This window comes from Geotrypetes seraphini, chromosome 2 (assembly GCF_902459505.1).
Source record: "Geotrypetes seraphini chromosome 2, aGeoSer1.1, whole genome shotgun sequence".
NCBI classification, from domain to species: Eukaryota; Metazoa; Chordata; class Amphibia; order Gymnophiona; family Dermophiidae; genus Geotrypetes; species Geotrypetes seraphini.
The window spans coordinates 460,766,783-460,788,501 of record NC_047085.1 but is presented as its reverse complement, the minus strand read 5'-3'; the positions used below and the strand labels follow the sequence as shown (position 1 = coordinate 460,788,501).

Here is a 21,719-nt window from a genome sequence, read left to right as displayed (position 1 = left end):
GCTAGGAAGAATTTTGTTTTGTCTGGGTTTAGTTTTAGTTTGTAGGATAGCATCCAGAGTTCTATCTGACTAAGTATGCTTGTGAGGGAGTTGAGGAGTTCTTGAGTGAAACTGGTTAGAGGGATGACTATGGTAATGTCGTCTGCATAGATAAAGAATTTTAGCTTGAGACTTTGCAGGAGGTTTCCTAGGGAGGTGAGGTAGATATTGAACAGGGTGGAGGACAGGGGGGAGCCCTGTGGCACACCGCAGGAGTTTTCCCAGGAGTAGGAGAGAGAATCGTTTTTAAATACCCTGTAAGATCTGTTCCGTAGGAACCCGTTGAGGACCTGGCCGGGGATGCCAATGTAGGCAAGGCAGTCTAGGAGAATGTCATGGTCGACTAGATCGAAAGCACTGCTCAGGTCCAGTTGTAAAATCAGGGCACTGGATCCCAGGCTGAAGAGTGTGTGTATGTGGTCTAGGAGGGAGGCTATGATGGTTTCGGTGCTGTGATTGGAGCGAAAGCCTGATTGGTTGTCATTTAGGATATCGAATTTTTCTAGGTATGTGGTAAGTTGGGGGTTTACCACCCCTTCTGCTATTTTGGTGAATAGCGGGATGCTTGCGATAGGTCTGTAGTTGGATGGGGTGCTTGATGGTTCTTTCTTGTTTTTTATGATAGGAGTTATTGAAATGTGGCCTTGTTCTGCTGGGAAACTGCCAGTGGTTAGTAATAGGTTTACCCATGCTAACATATTGGCTTTAAAATGGATTGGAGCAGTTTTCATAATGTTGGGGGGGCAGATATCCAGTCTGCAGAAGGAATTGGAATATTTGTTAAAATATGTGTTGAAGGTTGGCCAGTCGATATTTGTGAATTGATTCCAGCTTAGGTCTGTTCTGGATCCTGGGTCTAGTTTGGGCCTGTCTGAGTTTAGAAGGATTAGGAAGTCCCCGTGGGGGTTGGCTGGGGCAGATATCGATGATCTTAATTTTTGTATCTTTGTGTTAAAGAAGTCTGCAAGGGTGTTAGCGATTAAAGTGGATTTGTTAACGCAGGTGTCGGTGAGAGTTTCAAGATTGTAGAGGTCGTTGACCAGTTTGAAAAGGTTGCTGCTGTTGTTTGTAACAAGATGCATGTGCAAACCCAAGATGCATGTGCAAACCCAAGGTGTTAATTAGCAACAGTAATTGATTGTAAGCACCCAATTACTGGCACTAACAGGCTCATCACTTAAATTGCAGGCACCCAAATTTGGGCACACAATTTAAAGCACCATTGATTTAATATATTACCAATCAAAGCATTCAAACAAATTATTGAAAGCCCTCTTACCTGGCTGGCTGGTTTCATGTACAGATTCATATTCGGAATTATTCAAAGACACACTGTTCATATCTGTTTGATCCGACACTGAAACTACTAGTGGTGGCTCTTGCCTTTCTGTTAACACTGCATTTTGCTGCTTTTTGTCACCATCACCATTGGTATTCAGACCTGGAATAAGAATCATAAATGTAAGATATACAAGGATCATATGATTTTATTCTTCATCATCTACAACTCAAACAAAATTTCCAACATTCAACGAAATATTTTGCCCAAAAAATAGAAGATTCAAAAGTAACAGAAGTTATCCAGAGCTCAGATTTTTCAAAATGGAAGACGCATAAACAGCAATATCAATTTATAATCTATCCATAAAAGTACATTGTATTTTTACTCTGCATCCATCACTTACAACTGCCAGCTTGCCTTATTGCAATTTTAGCCATGAAAAGAACTGATTTTTTTGTGAGTTTTGTACTTTATTCAAAATTAAAAATACAATTCTTTTTTCTACTTTGTTATCTAGCTGTTTCCTGTTTAAATGTCTTTATTAAATTTTAAAAAGGTTTAACAATCCAGGATAAAAAGGTCACCTAACAACATCTCAACCTCCTCCCCAACATACGTACTAGAGGAGTACAGGATAAAAAAATCAAATAGCATGTAATCAACAATAATCATCCAAAAGAGCCCAAACTCTCTTAAAATATTGAATTTTACATCACCTAACAGCAGCTACTTCCTCATATTTATGTATTAAACAAATTCCAACCCAACATGCAGAAAAGGAAAAAAGAACTGTGATGTCTTTCCATACTGATAAACATGTTGAATTGCTAAACCCATAAGAACAACAATTTAGATCCAGGATATATGATTTGACTTGTATCAGTGCCTGGTGAGACGCTGAGGGTACGATTGGTTATATTTCAACAGCGATTAGACTATTTGTTAGTCGCGATGCCGAAGAGACGGGGTAAAAGCGCCGCTGCAGCCTCGCGACGTCTTGAACACCCCCCTCTCGCCTCAATTGAACACTTTCTTCAGCGACTTCAGAGGGAGTCAGTAGGTTCGGGGAATCGCCCGCTGGACTCTGCGACGTGGAGTGACGCCGGATCGGAAGTCCTTGGGCTGGATACCACGCTGAGCCCCGACCAGAGGAGTCCACCTCCCCCACCGCTGAGTGCGAGCTCCCCATGTGAAAGGAGTGGGCCAGGAGTAGCAGCACTCTCTGATCATGAGGCTGTAACATCAGGGAGCCAGCAAGGTGAAGTCTCTATGGCTTTGTTAAGTCCAGAGACGGTTCCAGCGGATAGAGAGGAAGGAGGAAAAAATCCAGACCAACAGACAGAAGGCAGTCAAGGTGAGTCTTCCCCAACTTTACATGAGACTTTCTTTAAATATCAGAAACCAGCTGAAGTGACTCTTGATTCAATTTGGGACCTAGTTTCCAAACTGGGAGACTCACTAACTAAACAAATTAAAGAAGGTGAAAAGAATATAAAAATTCAAAAACAGACAATAGAGGAAAATAAACAGGAAATTTCCAATGTCAAAGAAAAATTGGGAGGTATCGAAAATGAAGTGAAAATGATTAAACAAGTTCAATCTACAATAATAAATGATAATCAAAGTATTAGAAAAAAATTGGAAATTATGGAAAACAACTATCGGACTAATAATCTACGACTGTTGAATTTTCCCAAAATCTTATCAGTAAACCCGAGAGAGATGATAAAAAGGTACTTCATGGAGATATTTAATATTCCTGAGGAATCATTGCCTCCTCTCACTCGAGTATATTATTTGCCTATGAACGCAAGGGGTCAACATTCGGAGGATAAGAGACAGGAAATACAAGACCTTCAACAAAATTTGACAGCAATTTTGGAAACATCAGATAAAGATTTGGTTAAACCAGCAACTCTTATACTATCTGTGGCATTGCTGCCGGATAAAGATTGGATTTTGAAAATGTTCTTTAGGAACAAGAGTAAGGAGTTTCTGGGTTTGAAAATTCAAATGTTTCCAGACGTTAGTAGAGAAACTCAGAATCGTAGACGTCAGTTTCTTTTGTTGAAAGCAGGAGTTACACAGCTGGGTGGCATTTTCTTTTTACGTTTCCCATGTAAATGTATAGTAAGATATCGAGATAATAAGTATGTGTTTTTTGAGCCATCTCAACTTACAGCTTTTCTGACACTGAAACGTCTGGAAAAAGAGAGTATAACAACAACTACCACAATAACAACTAAGTAATTGTTGGACTTGGTATAGAATAATTCCTCAAATCAGACACATGATACTGTTCTTTATTATATAGAATTTACAATTGATTTCCTTAAAAGTTCACTCTTTTATATATATCTTGGATCACATAATTATTGAGGACTTGAGATTGTCCGATTTGAATTTTGTTCTTATTATGTTAATGATTTACTTATTATTTGTGTTCGATCTGACAATCTTTCAGTACAAAATGTTTTGATTTTGTTAAAATTTTTAAAATGATAAATAAAGGAAGAAAAAAAAAAAGAACAACAATTTAGCCTCACATTTTTGAAGTGAGGCAAAAACTGAAAGCAGTATAACAATTTCTTGTCTGCTCTGCAAGAAATCCAAACACATCTTATTACTCATTGCCAAACTACCCCCCAGAATGTTTTGACAGCATTGCACCCAAATAGCATATGATAAAAAGGTACCAACACTAGATGTACAGGTCAAACACAAACTAGATCCAAGTGCAGACAATCTGGAAACCTTATAAGGTTAAATATACCTAAACTTTTGTTATGTTGTAATTTAGATAGTGCTATTCTTGGTGGTTTAGATCTCCAAAGAAATTTTAATATGGTGGCATTTATAGATTTATAGAATGACTTAAAAAAGAAAACGGGGATCTTGCTCATATTACAAAATAATATCAGTACTGTAGACACGGTAGAAACACTACCCCACCTATTAAGAAATTCTGAGGACCATTTGTTGCATAATTCTGTTATTATTGTTAATAGTCTTTTTTTCGTTGTATTTCAGACTATCTTGTATGTTGCTAAATACTTGTATACCTAGGTATATAATGCTATTTGCTTCCTATTTAAATGGGAACTGTTTAAATGAATCCTTTGTATAATAAACATTTAAAGGGAGAATTTCAGATTTAGTCCAGTTGATTTTGTATTCCGAAAATGTACTGAACTCATCAATAAGATCCAGAAGAAAGGGCAAGTTTTTTCTCCTGGGTTTTAACCAAGTAAAGAAAAATATTGTCTGCATAAGCAGAACGTTTATATTGGTGTTCTTTCCTTTTTTTTATAAATATAACATACAACATCAGATAACAAGCGTCCTGCTGCTAAAAACGCTTGTTACCTGATGTTATATTCGCTTTTTGAAAAGTTTTAGTTGACTTTCTTTTTTGTTCGAAGTCTGGTAAGACCTATCAGAGTGGGAATATATTCTAGATATTCACATTGGTGGCTCTCAAGACTCCTGAGGAAGGCCTGTTGGCCGAAACATGTGCATGTCGAGTCATTGAGTTGTTGGATGTATTTTTATGTCATTGGATGAATAAAGATTCCTATATTATCAGATGCATTGGAGGGCACTTTCATTAGTGCACATCATTCTGATCTGGACAATTCCACTCAGCCTTTGGTACATTTGTGTTTGTGGTTTTGCTTTTTCCCCCTGTTTTTTATAAAGTCTGTCCCAACATAGCTACCAAATCCCATAAAGAGTCAAGCGTGACATTGGTGGGTTTAGGCATTGAGAATATACTTGCAGTCATTAATCCAGCTTGTACTGTTTCCATTCTCGTTCCTGGGATCTTCTCCCCATGTGGGTCTTATCTTTCTCCTTGTCCCTTCACTGTTTTCGCCGCAGTAGCAATCTCATCCAGTGCTTCGCTCAGTTCTTTCTCCTGGGATATGGAGTCTGCCTCTTTGGACTGGCTGCTTTCCCGTGGAGAGCTAGCACTTTGCGGTTGAGGGGGCGGGGTTCTGGCATCGGGGCTCAGCGCCGACTCTAGCCCAAGGAAACTCTACACAGCTTCACTCCTAGCTTGCGGTTCCAGCTGGCGATTCCCCGACAACATTAGCTCCTGCTGCAGACATTTCAGGAAATCATTCATTGCCATTTGTGGAGGGGTCTCCAAGCACCTCGAGGCACCAGAGGCACTTTTCCCTCTCCTCTTCAGCATCAGGTACAATTCAAAAGGTACTTAACTACAGAATTCTGAGAGCATCAGCACACACTCAGAAACTCGTGGCCATCTTGGATCTTCCAGGCACCGAGGTTGGAATTTCTGTCGCAATCTCTTAATCTCCTGAAAAGCTAATCTGGTTTTTCCATTTGCATGTTCCGATTGAATTTTCTGACAATATCCTTGAGATATCATTGTCTTGCTAAACTTGACAATGAAACACTCTTCATTTGTGATACTTTTTCTCTATCACTGGATAGTTTTGCTCGTCTTACTTTTCTGGTTTCTTCTGAGTTCCAAGGTGATTTCTTGGCGCTCTCTCTCTCTTCTGGAGTGGTTTGTTGTTTTTTTTTTGTTTGTTTGTTTTTTGCTTAATCACTAATTATAGCTTTGATGCCATTCCATAACTCTTCTGGCTTTCTACCTCCTGTATCAAGCAAGCAAACCTATAGTTTTATCCAAAAGTCTGAAGGAATGTTTTCAGTGTCGTATTTTGGGAGGTCTCTAATGATCTTCTTGTGAAGCTTTGCATTGATCTTGCATAACAGAAGCTTGCACACTGTCCACTCCTGCCACATGTACTGCCGAGAATGCTAGAAGATGGGTTTCCACCCATCTGCTGAGAGTACTAGAAGATGGGCTTTCACCCAATGAAACAGCATCTGGGCTTCCAAGTATAGAGCAGCACTCTTCGTGACCCCCACTGCGTTGGCCAAGAAAACTCTTTACCACTTTATTCTGCAACGCACTCCCGAACTCCTGAAGTGACAGGCAGATGGCTTAAAGTTCCAAGCAGTTGATTGACCACTTCCTTTGGGAAGGGAACCAGCATCATTGAACTGGACACCCCTCTTCACTGTTCCCTCTAAGCTGAGCAGGAGTCCTCCACCCACAGTCTCACCAATAGAGGGTGCTGTTTTACTGTCACATTTTTCAATTGTGAGGGACAGGCAAGTTCTGCAGGACTCCAGGGAACATACCTGTCCTTAGCGACTGAAAATATTCCACCCCCTAGTGGTAGCAATGCAGCTGGAGGACACCTGCTCAGCTTAGAGGGAACACTGCCCTCATAGTGTGCCCCCCAAATTGCATCAGTCACCCATGAAGAAATGTGAAGGGAAACTTTTCTGGTGAGAGACTAGGGTTCCAACCAACAAGCTAGACTGTGACGAACTTCCGCTGTCCAAGGCAACTGCTGCTGAAGTGCATCCTTATGTGGTCAGCATCAGGAGATAAGCGCATGCAAGAGAGCACTTGTCCAGGGGACATCTATGGTTACAACCATTGATCCCAGTACCTCCAAATAATAATAGGCCACTGGAGCAGATTCGTTCAAACTCCTGGAAGCTTCTCTCTGCGGACTTTGGGGAGGAAGACTGTTTATTCTTGTAACGAGCTGGACTCTCAGATATTCCAAGATCTGCGTTGGCTCCAGGTGGCTTTTCTGAAAGTTCACCACCCAGTCCAGCTTCAGCAGCAGATGAATCACTCTGTGAACCGCTAGTCTGCCTTCGGATTCAGACTGGGCTCTTATTAGCCAATTGTCCACATACGGATGGGACTTGTATGCCTGCTCTGCACAGGTGTGCTGCAACAACCACCGTTACCCTTGGGGTTATTCCATGTCAAGTGATCAAGGGCTCCCTGCATGACCATCACGGATTTTGATAAAACTTTATGCACAAAGTCCCACATGTATCAAACGAACTTTGGTAAAGTTTTAGTTTCGCCTGTGGAATATTCGTGGAGATATAGCCATTTGTTTGATCCCAAACTGCAATGACATACAGTACGACAGTGACATTCTGACAACTTTGAGACACAATATCTCACGAGCTATGTTTCCAAAAAAACTGAAACTTAGCTACCCTGCACAACTTTTGGAGCTCTATTCAGTGCTACCAATAATAATTTTTGTCGAGCACTGAGTGAATGGCTGAATTACAGTAAACTTGGCCGAAAAAATTAGTGCTCCAAAAAAAGTCAAAGTTTGACATTACTTAGCTCCCACAATAATTGAGTAATAAATGCGAAATTTGGCGCATAATGTCTCAGTACAACGTTGTTTTCAAAAGTACAATTTCAACCTCCAAGCTCTTTCCATTAGTTTACAAATTAAGTGTAAAGTTACTAATTTGTGTAAAAAGGCCAAAAATAGGGTATTTTCAGCCTGCTTTTACAGAAAAATACCTTTCAGAAACTCTTTCAAATCAGTCTCATTAGAAAGAGCATATTTCAAACCCCCTAGAAAAGTGGGCTTCATTTTTCAACGCAGGTTAACAATGCCCGAAAAAGGGGGACAAAGTTGGGAGATGTCACTATGGCAACGGCCTACGTTTCAACTTACAATTATGTCACTTTTCACACTGTTTTTCCCTGTTTATTTTTACTCAAGCTTTGGGTACAATTATAGTGTTCTTAATTAATGATCATTCCTAACTAGAAATTGAGGTGATAATTTTGTTGCATGCAGATCACAAATTACAACTTGTTTTCTTTTTCAGATCCACATTATTATTAATTCAGTTTAAAATGGATGCCAACGAATCGACTAATAATAATCCTTTTCTGCCAGACTGTGCCATTGGGCAAAAATTGTTGTCAAAGTGTCATGACGGCACATTTTATTCTAAAAATTGTGGGCTCATTTTTTTACATAATTTGTCAACCGATGAAAAATTGCTTATCACTCGGCGCTCTGAAATTGAACTGATGGATAAAGACCAAATCTGCCTCCACCACAAAGCAAAGTATCTCGACAAATACAAATTAAAGCAAACATCGTGTTGTAATCCATTTGAAAAGAAAAATCACATTGTTCAAAGTGGATTGTTAAAAGTCAATCTTGCCATGTCTAATGATTTTAGAAAAGTGGCAAAAATAAATATCAAGCCAGGTCAGAAACTTTGCAGTAGGTGCAAAGCCCAATACGTTTCAATGAGTGAAGCTACTGCAGCATCTTCATCTTCAGACGATTTTGATATCAGCATCTCCGATGCAGTTGATCAAAGCTTGACTGCTTTAGGAACCTCTCCATTGAAAATTCGAAGGTTAGCTAGTAGAGATAAAGCTGGCTATGTGATACGAAAAATTGAACGTGTGCAGAATGTGATAGCCAAGAAGATTACATCTGCTGCTGGAGTTTCAGCTGAAGAAGTTGGGCCGTCTCGTCAGTCTGTAGAATGCAAGTTATGTGAAGATTACACTGACCTCATTAAAGAAATGAAAACGAAAATTGCAATATCCAACAGGTCAATGAAAGTTCAATTATTGACGATGGCCCCAAAAAGTTGGTCAATAAAGGAAACAGCAATGAAGTTTGGCGTTTCAGAGCGCATGGTCAGAACAGCCCAAAAAGTAAAGAAAGAGAAAGGCATTTGTTCTATAACGGATGTAGCGGTATATAAGAAATAAATTACATTACATTACATTACCTGATGCAAAAATTGGCAAGTCCCTTCCAAAAGAAATTGCAAATAGAGTTCAAGATTTTTACGAAGACGATGAATTCAGCAGAATATGTCCTGGCAAAAAAGATTGCATTTCAGTCCGCCTCAATGGTTTAAAAGTACAAAAGCAAAAGCGGCTGCTGTTGTGTAATTTAAAAGAGCTGTATGTGTTGTACTGTAACAAATACGGAACTGTAACATAGTAACATAGTAGATGACGGCAGATAAAGACCCGAATGGTCCATCCAGTCCGCCCAACCTGATTCAATTTAAATTTTTTTTTTTTTTCTTCTTAGCTATTTCTGGGCGAGAATCCAAAGCTTTACCCGGTACTGTGCTTGGGTTCCAACTGCCGAAATCTCTGTTAACCCTTTCAGGACCAAGGGACATATTTGTCCCATAACTTTAAAATCCTATAAATTTTGATTGGGATAGTCTACAGTTCTAAATTTGATATGTACGGATTCCATATGATACTGCCTTTATGTAAACAAACTGGTTCCGACATTCATTCATTAGCGTCGTTGCTAGATTGACGAGAAGATTCACTTGCCACACTGTCCATAAGCCAGAAGTGTGATTTTTTTAAATAAAAATAATGATATTTCACAAAAAAAATCAATTTTTTGGCATCTGCAAGCCCTTTTTACCATAAAAATGTCATCAAAACCACAAAAATTGCCCTACGATCCTTATGGTCCTGAAAGGGTTAAGACTTACTCCAGCCCATCTACACCCTCCCAGCCATTGAAGCCCTCCCCTGCCCATCCTCCTCCAAACGGCCATGCACAGACACAGACCGTACAAGTCTGCCCAGTAACTGGCCTAGTTCAATCTTTAATATTATTTTCTGATTTTAAATCTTCTGTGTTCATCCCACGCTTCTTTGAACTCAGTCACAGTTTTACTCTCCACCACCTCTCTCGGGAGCGCATTCCAGGCATCCACCACCCTCTCCGTATAGTAGAATTTCCTAACATTGCCCCTGAATCTACCACCCCTCAACCTCAAATTATGTCCTCTGGTTTTACCATTTTCCTTTCTCTGGAAAAGATTTTGTTCTACGTTAATACCTTTTAAGTATTTGAACGTCTGAATCATATCTCCCCTGTCTCTCCTTTCCTCTAGGGTATACATATTCAGGGCTTCCAGTCTCTCCTCATACGTCTTCTGGCGCAAGCCTCCTATCATTTTCGTCGCCCTCCTCTGGACCGCCTCAAGTCTTCTTACGTCTTTCGCCAGATACGGTCTCCAAAACTGAACACAATACTCCAAGTGGGGCCTCACCAATGACCTGTACAGGGGCATCAACACCTTCTTCCTTCTACTGACTACGCCTCTCTTTATACAGCCCAGAATCCTTCTGGCAGTAGCCACTGCCTTGTCACACTGTTTTTTCGCCTTTAGATCTTCGGACACTATCACCCTAAGGTCCCTCTCCCCGTCCGTGCATATCAGCTTCTCTCCTCCCAGCATATACGGTTCCTTCCTATTATTAATCCCCAAATGCATTACTCTGCATTTCTTTGCATTGAATTTTATTTGCCAAGCATTAGACCATTCCTCTAACTTTTGCAGATCCTTTTTCATATTTTCCACTCCCTCTTCGGTGTCTACTCTGTTACAAATCTTGGTATCATCTGCAAAAAGGCACACTTTTCCTTCTAACCCTTCAGCAATGTCACTTACATACATATTGAACAGGATTGGCCCCAGCACCGAACCCTGAGGGACTCCACTAGTCACCTTTCCTTTCTGAAATTGGTTTTTCCAAATTCTGTGAGCTCAGGCCAAAGTAGTGTGTAACCGTTGGTGCATCAGGTGAACACTCCGTATGTGTCTGCACGATACATCAAAATGTAAAGCTCATGCTACAAGGCGCCAATGTCAAAGAGAACTACAAAGTTCTTATGGAAAAAACTGTGCGCGACCTAAATGTCAAGGACTGTATGCTACAACGATGTCAAAACTGCCCTGGTGAAGAAGCACTAACAGCATACCTGGAAGAAATAGTCAAGGATTTAGATCCAGAAGAATCAATAGAATTTAAGCAATGGGTTCACGCTGACCGTGAAACATTAGAAACAAGCGTACTAACCATGGACAACTTTATTGAAAGACTTGCAAGCAAGATTTGGAAGTTGACAAGCCACCATTTCATTTCAAAACATCAAAGTGAATATTTGAAGATGTTGAAGACAGGCTTAAAAGAAACGGAAATGATCGTTTTGATGGATTTCGCTGAAAATTACTCATTTGTTGTACAGGATGCCGCCCAAGGCTTTCACTGGGAAAATTCACAAGCTACGGTACATCCTTTTGTTGCATATTACCTCAATGAAGTGGGCACATTGCAAGTTGTAAACTGTTGCATTATTTCTGATCATATGCAACATGATACGATATCTGTACACGTGTTTATTCAAAAGTTGATCGAATTTTTGGTAACTCAAACAAACATTACCAAAATATACTACTTCAGTGACGGCTCAGCTGCACAATATAAAAACTACAAGAACTTTGTGAATTTGTGCAATCACAGAAATGATATAAAAACTACAAGAACTTTGTGAATTTGTGCAATCACAGAAATGATTTCAACATTGAGGCTGAATGGAATTTTTTTGGAACTAGCCACGGAAAATCACCCTGCGATGGAGTTGGTGGAACAACTAAACGACTGGCTGCCCGGGCTAGCCTCCAAAGACCATCAACGGATCAAATATTGACGCCAAAGGATCTATTTAACTTTTGTGACCAAAATATACACGGAGTTAAATACATTTATGTTCCAAAAGAAGAAATTGAAGAAAGCAAAAAATTTCAAGAAGAAAGATGGCATGAAAGCAGCACAGTAGCCGGTACCAGAGAGCACCACCAATTTGTACCAGTCGACTCAAACTCGGTTCGTGTCAGTAAAGTTTCAAATGACACAATAAATTTTGTTGCCAAAATTTCTGATACTGCCATTCCAAATTTGAAAGTGTCCGAAATCTTTCCTGGTTGCTACGTTGCCTGTACTTACGATAATCAATGGTGGATAGGCAACGTTGTTGAAGTCTCAATTAAACAAAATGATGCATTGATAAAATTTATGCATCCTCACGGTCCAGCTCATTCGTTTTATTGGCCAGAAAGGCAAGACGTTTGCTGGGTTCCAGAGCAACACCTCATCTGCATGCTTTGTGCCCCTTCAGTTACATCATCCGGCCGCCAATATCAATTTCCAGAAACTGCATTGAAGAATGTGGCTCAAAAATTTAACAGAATGTTATAAAGATTGCTGGCAGTTAAAATCAAAGTGGACTTCACTTCGGCTTGGGAACCATATAAGATACCCAATTTAGGCTTGGGAACCTAGGATAAGACACCCTAATCATTGGCTTTGGAACCAGAAAGATACCAACAAAAGGCTTTGGAACCTTGACAAAGAAACCAAATGCGAGGCTTGGGAATCTGGACGAAGTGGCCCACCCGTGGCTGGTATTGCACAGCTATCGGGCGTGACCCCTATGGCGATGGGGTTGCCAGTTCAAACTCTTGAACTGGTAGCGACAATGTCACCATGGACCAACGCAATAGAGTAGTAGTAATACTACGTCAATACAAAACTGTAACTTTAAAAATGACAGAACTATGTTGAAATAGAGGTTGTTGCCGTGGCAACGTCTCCCAACTTTGTCCCCTTTTTTCAGCCATTGTTAACCTGCGTTGAAAAATGAAGTCCACTTTTCTAGGGGGTTTGAAATATGCTCTTTCTAATGAGACTTATTTGAAAGAGTTTCTAAAAGGTATTTTTCTGTAAAAGCAGGCTGAAAATGCCCTATTTTGGGCCTTTTTACACAAATTAGCAACTTTACACTTAATTTGTAAACTAATGGAAAGAGCTTGGAGGTTGAAATTGTACTTTTGAAAACAATGTTGTACTGAGACATTATGCGCCAAATTTCGCATTTATTACTCAATTATTGTGAGAGCTAAGTAATGTCAAACTTTGACTTTTTTGGAGCACTAATTTTTTCGGCCAAGTTTACTGTAATTCAGCCATTCACTCAGTGCTCGGCAAAAATTGTTATTGGTAGCAATGAACAGAGCTCAAAAAGTTGTGCAGGGTAGCTAAGTTTCAGTTTTTTTGGAAACACAGCTCGGGAGATATTGTGTCTCAAAGTTGTCAGAATGTCATTGTCGTACTGTATTTCATTGTGGTATGGGGTTAAACAAATGGCTATATCTCCACAAATATTCCACAGGCGAAACTAAAACTTTACCAAAGTTCGTTTGAGACATGGTGGACTCTGCATATGAAGTTTCATCAAAATCCGTGATGGTCATGCAGGGCACTTTCCAAGAATCTGATCACTTGACATGGAATGACCCCTTGGTAAAGGTCCATGGTGCCAAGAACTGAAGTGTTACTCTGGCACATGGAATCACAAAAATTTCCTGTGCTCTGAAAAAAATGGGAATGTGCAGATAGGCCTCTGTCAAATCCAGGGAGACGAGAAATTCTCCCAGTACCACTGACACAATCAATCAACTCATCATCTCCATTCAGAAACTTGGTAGCTTGAAGGCCACATTCATTACTTTGATTTTTAGATTGGTCTCCAGTCTTCTGAGACTCTCTTGGCACTATGAAGTACATTGAGTATCTGCCAGAGGCCAAGTCTTCCTCTAGTACAGGCTCTATGGTTCCAAGTCAATAGCCTTTGCACTGTTGCTCTAACTTTGGCCGCTTTTTCCAGCCTCCCAGCTGGAAAATCTAGAAAAAGGTCCAGGAGGGACCAATGAACTTGAGCTTGTACCCCCTCCTGTATAATGTCCAGCACCCAACAATCTGTGGTGATCTCCCCCCCACTCCCCAATAGACCAATAACTTCACTCTGATGCATGGAGACTCGGCTGACAGCTTGGTATCATAACTGCTTCTGGAGCTTTGAAAGGGATTTTGGCTCAAAGGTCCTCCAAAGAACTGATGACATCGTCTCGAAGCTCAAAAATTACCATGACCTGACCCCCCCCCTCCCAGGGGCTCAAGGTCTGCTGTCCGGTAAGGACTTTGGCTTATGATCCTGCACACTGGCAATATAATCCAGACCTTTCCCAAAAAGTAAATGTCCTTTAAATTGTAATTTACTCAAGGTTATCTTAGAGGAGAAATCCCCTGCCCACTGTCTGATCCATAGCATCCTGCAGGCGTAAATGGAATAAGCGGACATTTTGCTCACAACTCTGAAAAGGTCATACAGAGCATTCGCTACATAATCCACATCAGACATTAAAAACTGGAGATCCCTCCCAAAAATAATCTCTGGATCATGGCGCAACGAAAAAAAAGACAACAATGCAGCTACTTTCAAACCTGAGGCTGCAACCTCAAAGAGCTTCTAATGAGCAATATCCAGCCTGCAGTCCTGGGCATCCTTTAATACCATGCTGCTTCACTGTGAAGGGAGTTATGCTTTACAACCTGCACCACCAGTGAATCAACTTTCAGAGGAACAAAAAGCTGATTATCGGATAGAAAAGAGAGGGTATAGTTAAATGACCATTTTTCTCAATAGCGGAAAGGTAAATACTGGAGTGCCGCAGGGATCTGTACTGGGACTGCTGCTATTTAATCGTTTATTTATAAACGATCTGGAAATTGGAACTACGATTGAGATAATTAAATTTGCAGATGACACTAAACTGTTCATAGTTTTTAAAACACATGCAGATTGTGAAAAACTGCAGGAAGACCTTAGGAAATCAGAAGACTGAGCATCCAAATGGCAGATGAAATTTAATATGGACAAATGCAAAGTGACACACACTGGGAAAAATAACTCAAATCATAGTTTCTAGATGTTAGAGTCCACACCTTGGGGGTTAGCACCCAAGAAAAAGTTCTGGGTATCATTGTAGACAACATGCTGAAACCTTCCACCCAATATGTGGTGGCAGCAGCCAAAAAAAGCAAACAAGATGCTAGGAATTATTATTAAAAAAAGGATAGTTAACAAAACTAAAAATTTTATAATGCCTTGGTACTGCTCCATGGAGTATTGCATACTCCTGGAGTATTGTATTAAATTCTGATCACCTTATCTCAAAAAAGACAATGAAATAACCAATCGAAGCCCAAGTTTTACCTTTTCCCAAGTTTGAATGCTAGCAGGTAAGATATTCCAATTGAGGTTTTTTCATTCCATTTAGCAGATCCTCACTCAACACCTCTTCAGGATAAGGATCTTGTCTTTTTTGCTAATGGTTTGCAAAGCTTTTCAGTGCTTCAGAGGATCCCTTATTTCTGACAGCTCTGGCTGTGGTAAAGTGCAGATTCTGAGTTCGAAGGTCTGTTTCCTAAGGGCAGACTGCTTTGCAGTGCACCCTCCTAGCCTGCATTAACAGATGGGGGCTCAGGGACTGTTCCTTTGGAATATCTTACCTGCTAGCATTCAAACTTGGGAAAAGGTAAAACTTGGGCTTCGATTGGTTATTTCATTGTCTTTCTCTTACTTTTTTAGTTCAGTACTCTGCTTTTACAGCAAAGTCAGTTTAGGCAATAGTGTAGCCTTTAGAGTCTCTGTTAGGGACTTAATATAAAAAGTGTTTAGTCTAGATTAGCATTTTAGGTTGCATTTCAGAGCATAAGATAAGATCCAATTATGGCACAGATAGCAGTTGTGAAAAGTTTTGTTTAATGCTTAACACCCACCCATCTTCCCTAATCTGATCACTAATTTATTATTCCTTGAACCAATTAGAACAGCGGTCTCAAACTCAAACCCTTTGCAGGGCCACATTTTGGATTTGTAGGTACTTGGAGGGCCGCAGAAAAAATAGTTAATATCTTATTAAAGAAATGACAATTTTGCATGAGGTGAAACTCGTTATCCTATATAATAAAATCCTAGCCGCGCATGCGCACTTAGCTGCGTGCTTCCGTGATCTCTGATCTGTGATCAGTAGGTCTGTGACCAGCAGGAGTGCGGGTGCGGCGGCCAAAGCGGAGAAACACAGCACAGCCGGCGACTCCCCCCTCCCGCCCTCCACCCACCACCAAAACACCACCGCCAAAGCATTCTCCTTCTCGTCGGCTCACCCGCGTTTCAATTAAGAGAAAAGCGCTGCACCGAGCTAACGGTGGCCTCGCCGTCTTCTGTCCACTGTGGCCCGCCCTCTCTGACTACTTCCTGTTTCCGCTAGGGTTGGCCGCAGTGGATAGAAGATGCCGAAGCCAGCGGTAGCGCGGTGCAGCACTTTTCTCTCAATTTCAACGTGGCGGCTGGGAAGGGGGCGGCGGGAAAAGCACAGTTACTTACCGTAACAGGTGTTATCCAGGGACAGCAGGCAGCTATTCTCACAAGTGGGTGACGTGATCCAACGGAGCCCCGATGAGGACGCCTCACAAGCAGACTTGCTTGAAGAAACTTCCCGAAATCCCATCTCCAGCCTTCTCAGACTCTTCCATTCATTGGAGCTGTTCTGGATACTGTCCAACTCAGAGCGTTTCTTCCTCCACAACGTCTGGAAGCTCTTCTCCATCTTTGTCATTCGGTGTCCTCTCGCCCGTCCATCTCGGCGAGACAAATGATGGTTCTTCTGGGTCACATGGCTTCTACAGCACACGTGACTCCTTTTGCCAGACTTCACCTCAGAATACCTCAGTGGACCCTGGCTTCTCAATGGATGCAGGTTTCCGACCCTCTGACTAGACACATCCAGGTCACTCCTGCTCTGATAGTCTCTTCGCTGGTGGATGCTCTCTTCCAATCTATCCAGAGGCTTACTTTTTCACACACTCCCCCAATCAGAAGGTTCTCACGACCGATTCTTCAACTTACACTTTGGGGGCTCATCTAGATGGTCTCCGTACTCAAGGCTATTGGACCAGTATGGATCGTCAGTGTCGCATCAATCTTCTGGAACTCAGGGCGATTTTCAATGCTCTTAATGCTTTAAAGCATCTGCTTCACGACCGTGTAGTTCTCATTCCCACGGACAATCAAGTCGCAATGTATTATGTTAACAAACAAGGCGGCACGGGATCTGCCTCCCTCTGTCAGGAAGCTCTGAAAGTTTGGGATTGGGCAATTCACCATAACACCCTTCCTCAAAGCTGTCTCCATTCAGGGGCGGACAATGCCCTTAGCAGACAACTTGAGTCGTCTTCTACAGCCTCACGAATGGACTCTCCATTCCACAGCCCCCTTCATCAACATCTTCTCTCAGTGGGGAACGCCTCAGATAGATCTCTTTGCAGCCCCCCCCCAACTTCAAGCTGTCTCAGTTCTGCTCCAGGATCTACACTTCTCATCGCCTCGAGGCAGATGCTTTTCTTCTGGACTGGACAAATCTCTTTCTATATGCGTTTCCTCCATTTCCTCTCATTCAAAAGACGCTGGTCAAGCTGAAGTCCCACCATGATTCCTGGTTGCTCCTCGGTGGCCCCAGACAACCTGGTACTCCCTTCTACTTCAACTCAGCAGCAGGGAGCCATACCTTCTACCAGTTTTTTTCTCTCTGCTTACGCAGCATCAGGGATCTCTGTTTCATCCCAACCTGCAGTCTCTCCACCTGACAGCTTGGTTCCTCTCAACATAGCTCCTCTCCAGTTCTCTCAATCTGTGAGGGATGTTTTGGAAGCTTCACGGAAGCCTACTACTAGACAATGCTATCACCAAAAATGGACTAGATTTTCTGCTTGGTGTTTTTCTCATCATAAAGAGCCTCAACTTTCCTCCTTATCTTCAGTTTTGGACTATCTGTTGCACCTTTTTCAGTCTGGTCCTATCTTACTGCAATTGCTGCTTTCCATCAGCCTATTGAAGGGAAACCTCTTTCTGCTCATCCTGTGGTTTCCAGATTCATGAAAGGACTTTTCAATGTCAAACCTCCTCTCAAACCGCCTCCAGTGGTTTGGGAACTCAATATTGCTCTTACTCCACTGATGAAACCTCCATTTGAACCAATGGACAAGGCTCATCTGAAGTACCTCATTTGGAAAGTGGTGTTTCTCATTGGCCTCACTTCTGCTCGATGAGTCAGTGAGCTTCAAGCATTGGTTGCGGATCCGCCTTATATAGAGTTCCCTCATGACTAGGTGGTTCTTCACACTCATCTGAAATTCCTTCCTAAAGTGGTCTCGAAGTTTCATCTCAACCAATCCATTGTTCTTCCAGTGTTTTTTCCTAAGCCTCATTCTCATCCTGGAGAATCAGCTCTTCATACTCTGGACTGTAAACGTGCTTTAGCATTCTACTTGGAACACACCAAACCGCACAGAACTGCTCCTCAACTTTTCATCTCCTTTGATCCGAACAAGTTGGGACGTCCTATCTTTAAGTATACCATCTCCAATTGGATGGCGGCTTGTATCTCATTCTGCTATGCCCAGGCTGGATTTCCTCTTCACAGTAAAGTCACAGCCCATAAGGTCAGAGCAATGCCAGCTTATGTGGCTTTCCTCAGATCTACACCTATTGAGGAAATTTGTAAAGCTGCCACATGGTCCTCGGTTCATACCTTCACTTCTCATTATTGTCTGGATAATTTCTCCAGACGGGATGGACAGTTTGGGCAAACAGTATTGCAAAATTTATTCTCCTAACTTACCAACTTTCCCACCATCCCACTTTGGTTAGCTTGGAGGTCACCCACTTGTGAGAATACCTGCTTGTCCTGGGATAAAGCACAGTTACTTACCGTAAGAGGTGTTATCCAGGGACAGCAGGCAGCTATTCTCACATCCCACCCACCTCCCCGGGTTGGCTTCTCTGCTAGCTATCTGAACTGAGGAGACGCACCCTGTGTACTGGGCGGGAAGGCACTCGCGCATGCGCGGTGCGGGCTACTCGAAACTTCGACTTTCTTCAAAAAAGTCTGCTTGTGATGCGTCCGCATCGGGGCTCCGTTGGATCACGTCACCCACTTGTGAGAATACCTGCCTGCTTGTCCTGGGATAATGCTACTGCTGCACAGGGAAGGGTGGGAAATGCTGCTGCTGCACAGGGAACGGTGGGAAATGCTGCTGCTGCACAGGGAAGTGTGTGTGTGTGGGGAAATGCTGCTGCTGCTGCACAGGGAAGTGGAGGGGACGGAGAGGGAAAGGGGGCCTGGGAGCAATCTTGGTTTGCTTTGGAGGAGGGGAGACAGAAGGGGGCCATGGAGAGACAGAAAGACAGGCAGGCAGGCAGCGCATTAGAACAAAAGACAGATACACAGAAAGACAGCAGGCAGGGAGAGAGATAGAAAGAAAGAAAGACAGGGTGCCAGAAAGAGAACCAGAAAGAAAGGAGGACAGACAGCGGGAGGGAGAAAAAGAAAGGAAGAGAGACAGGGGCAGGGAGAGACACAGAAAGTAAGAAAGAAAGACAGACATATATTCTAGCACCCATTAATGTAACGGGCTTAAACACTAGTAGTTTATAAATATTTCCTTAATTGCTTCTGATAATTTCAGCTATACACAGCTAAAAGTAGTGCAACATGCAGAAAGTGAAAATCTATCTAAACTTTCACTTTCTGCATGTTACACTGCTTTCAGCTGTGTATAGCTGAAATTATCAGAAGCAATTAAGGAAAGATTTATAAACTATAAAGAGTTTTACCTCATGCAAAATTGTGATTTAGATTCTAAAGCAGGGGTGCCCACACTTTTTGGCCTTGTGAGCTACTTTTAAAATGACCAAGTCAAAATGATCTAACAACAATAAAATAAAAAAGAAACAAACCTCACAAAGCACACTGTACACAGAGAAAATATTAATTATCATTTATATTCCCGGGGTTTTTTCAGAGGTCAAGGCAGATGACTTTATACAATGTCACCTCAGTAACAACTACACAAAAATAGACAAATATACCACCTCTCCCTTTTTTTAAAAAATTTATCATTTCAAATTATCATTACATCACAATGATAAGGAAATACTGAAATACAATACAATCAGTACATGCTGATAAGCAAAATTAACATAAGGAAATATTACATTCAACATAGTCCACAATAGGTGAAGGAGAAAAGAGAGGAAAAAAAACAACCCCTAGGGGAAGGGATACATTAACCAAATTAAGAATTCTAAAATAAAGAGCAGTAACAGCCTTCCAAAATTAACGCCACACAATCCTGGTTCAATCTGGATACGTAGAAACACCCTTACTTTCTAAGAAAAAGCCTTTTTACTAATCCGGCAATAGCGGCTTTTAGCCCAGGGAGCTGCGTTGAATGCCCTGCGCTGCTCTTGATGCTCATAGGCTCCCTGCGCTAAAAAAACACTATTGCAAATATAGACAGCAGATATAAATTTCTCAAAACAGACACATTTTGATCACTAAATTGAAAATTAAAATCATTTTTCCTACCTTTGCTGTCTGGTGATTTCATGAGGCTGGCTGCACTTTCTTCTTCTAACTGTCCAACTTTTTCTTCCTCTCTCCATGTCCCCTCCCCTCTCTTTCTTTCTCCCTGTCCCCCTTTCTTTCTCTGTCTTTCTGTCCTTTCTTTCTCCCCAAGCCGAGGCTAAATTGGAGCTTCCACCACAGTCATTTACAATAAACTTTTTTCCCTCCTTTTTGTTCTTTCCAAACCAACAGAAGTTGGAAGGAATTGTACAAAAGGCCTGTCTGACTGAGGGCAAAATAACTGAAAATTTAACAGAATAGGATGAAACTTGGCATGTGGGAAAAAATGATAAAAAGATACATTGATTTTGAAAATGGGTCAAAGCAGACGTAGGGTTCCAAAGAAATAAGCACTCCCCCCAAAAAAAAGGTTCAGTGCAATTCAAAGGGAGAAACAGTTCTAGGTCCTATAGCACAGACACTTGCATACATACTGTACATAGCAGTTAGGCAAGTCCTCCTTTCTGCTGTTTTTCCCTGTTCTCTAATCTCACAACCATCCAAACTGCCCCTACTCTGAAATTATTCCCCACCACTGCCCTACCTCCATCAAAATGCCTCACCTGATAAAATGAAGTCCCAGCAACTCCCAAATGAAGCCCAGCACTCCCAAAACTTCCCTTTCAACCCAACAAATACCTCCCTCTACAAACAGCCCCAAACAGCAACTTCAACTCAGCCCACTAAACAACCTCCCCACCGTCGTCTGGGAACAGGCTCCTCCAAGCCGCTGTTGCTGCCAAGTTCTCCCTGCTCCCCGACGCTATAACAAGCCAACAGCCTTCCTCCTGACATCAATTCTGACGTCGGAGAGGAAGTTCCGGGCCAGCCAGGCTGCGACTGGCTAGCCTGGAGCTTCCTCACCGACGTCAGAATTAATGTCGGGGGGAAGGCTTCTGCAGTCTAGTCTGTTACAGCGTCAGGGAACGGGGAGAACGCAAAGGCAACGCGAGTCTATCGGGATGAACTCCGTGATCGACTCGCATTGTTTTTGCGATCGACCTTTTGGGCACCCCTATTCTAAAGTATCAACTGCAAGAGACAAGATTTTGGTGTAGCCTTCTAGGCTTTTTTGTAGAGGGGAGAATCAATATCCGACGTACCTGGAAAACTTGTGCCCACAACCACCTTCAGCTCTCACCTCCTCAAGCACCGGACACAACCACCATCTTACATCAAGCAGTCACCGCCAGGAGAGATGCCAAATTTCGGGAGAGTTCACAAGATTACATACACACGCACAAGCTGCACTGCCTCCAATGGTTACCTTACATTCTGGAACGTTGTCTGCCTCACTGTTGTAACCTCACGCAAGCGCTTTCCTGCATCTGTATGCAATTGTCCTCTCTAATCCACTTCACAA

General features: G+C 41.9%; 1 protein-coding gene across 14 annotated transcripts in view; it reads right to left on the bottom strand.

Annotated features, from left to right (window-relative positions):
- Window positions 1-21,719, bottom strand: part of LARP4B (La ribonucleoprotein 4B) — a 505,004-nt gene that overhangs the window by 417,312 nt on the left and 65,973 nt on the right. For all 14 annotated transcript variants that reach the window (XM_033931563.1, XM_033931553.1, XM_033931560.1 and 11 more), the window contains one exon: window positions 1,319-1,480. In XM_033931563.1, coding sequence (XP_033787454.1) covers window positions 1,319-1,480 — 162 coding nt within the window. The remainder of the gene's footprint in view (window positions 1-1,318; window positions 1,481-21,719) is intronic.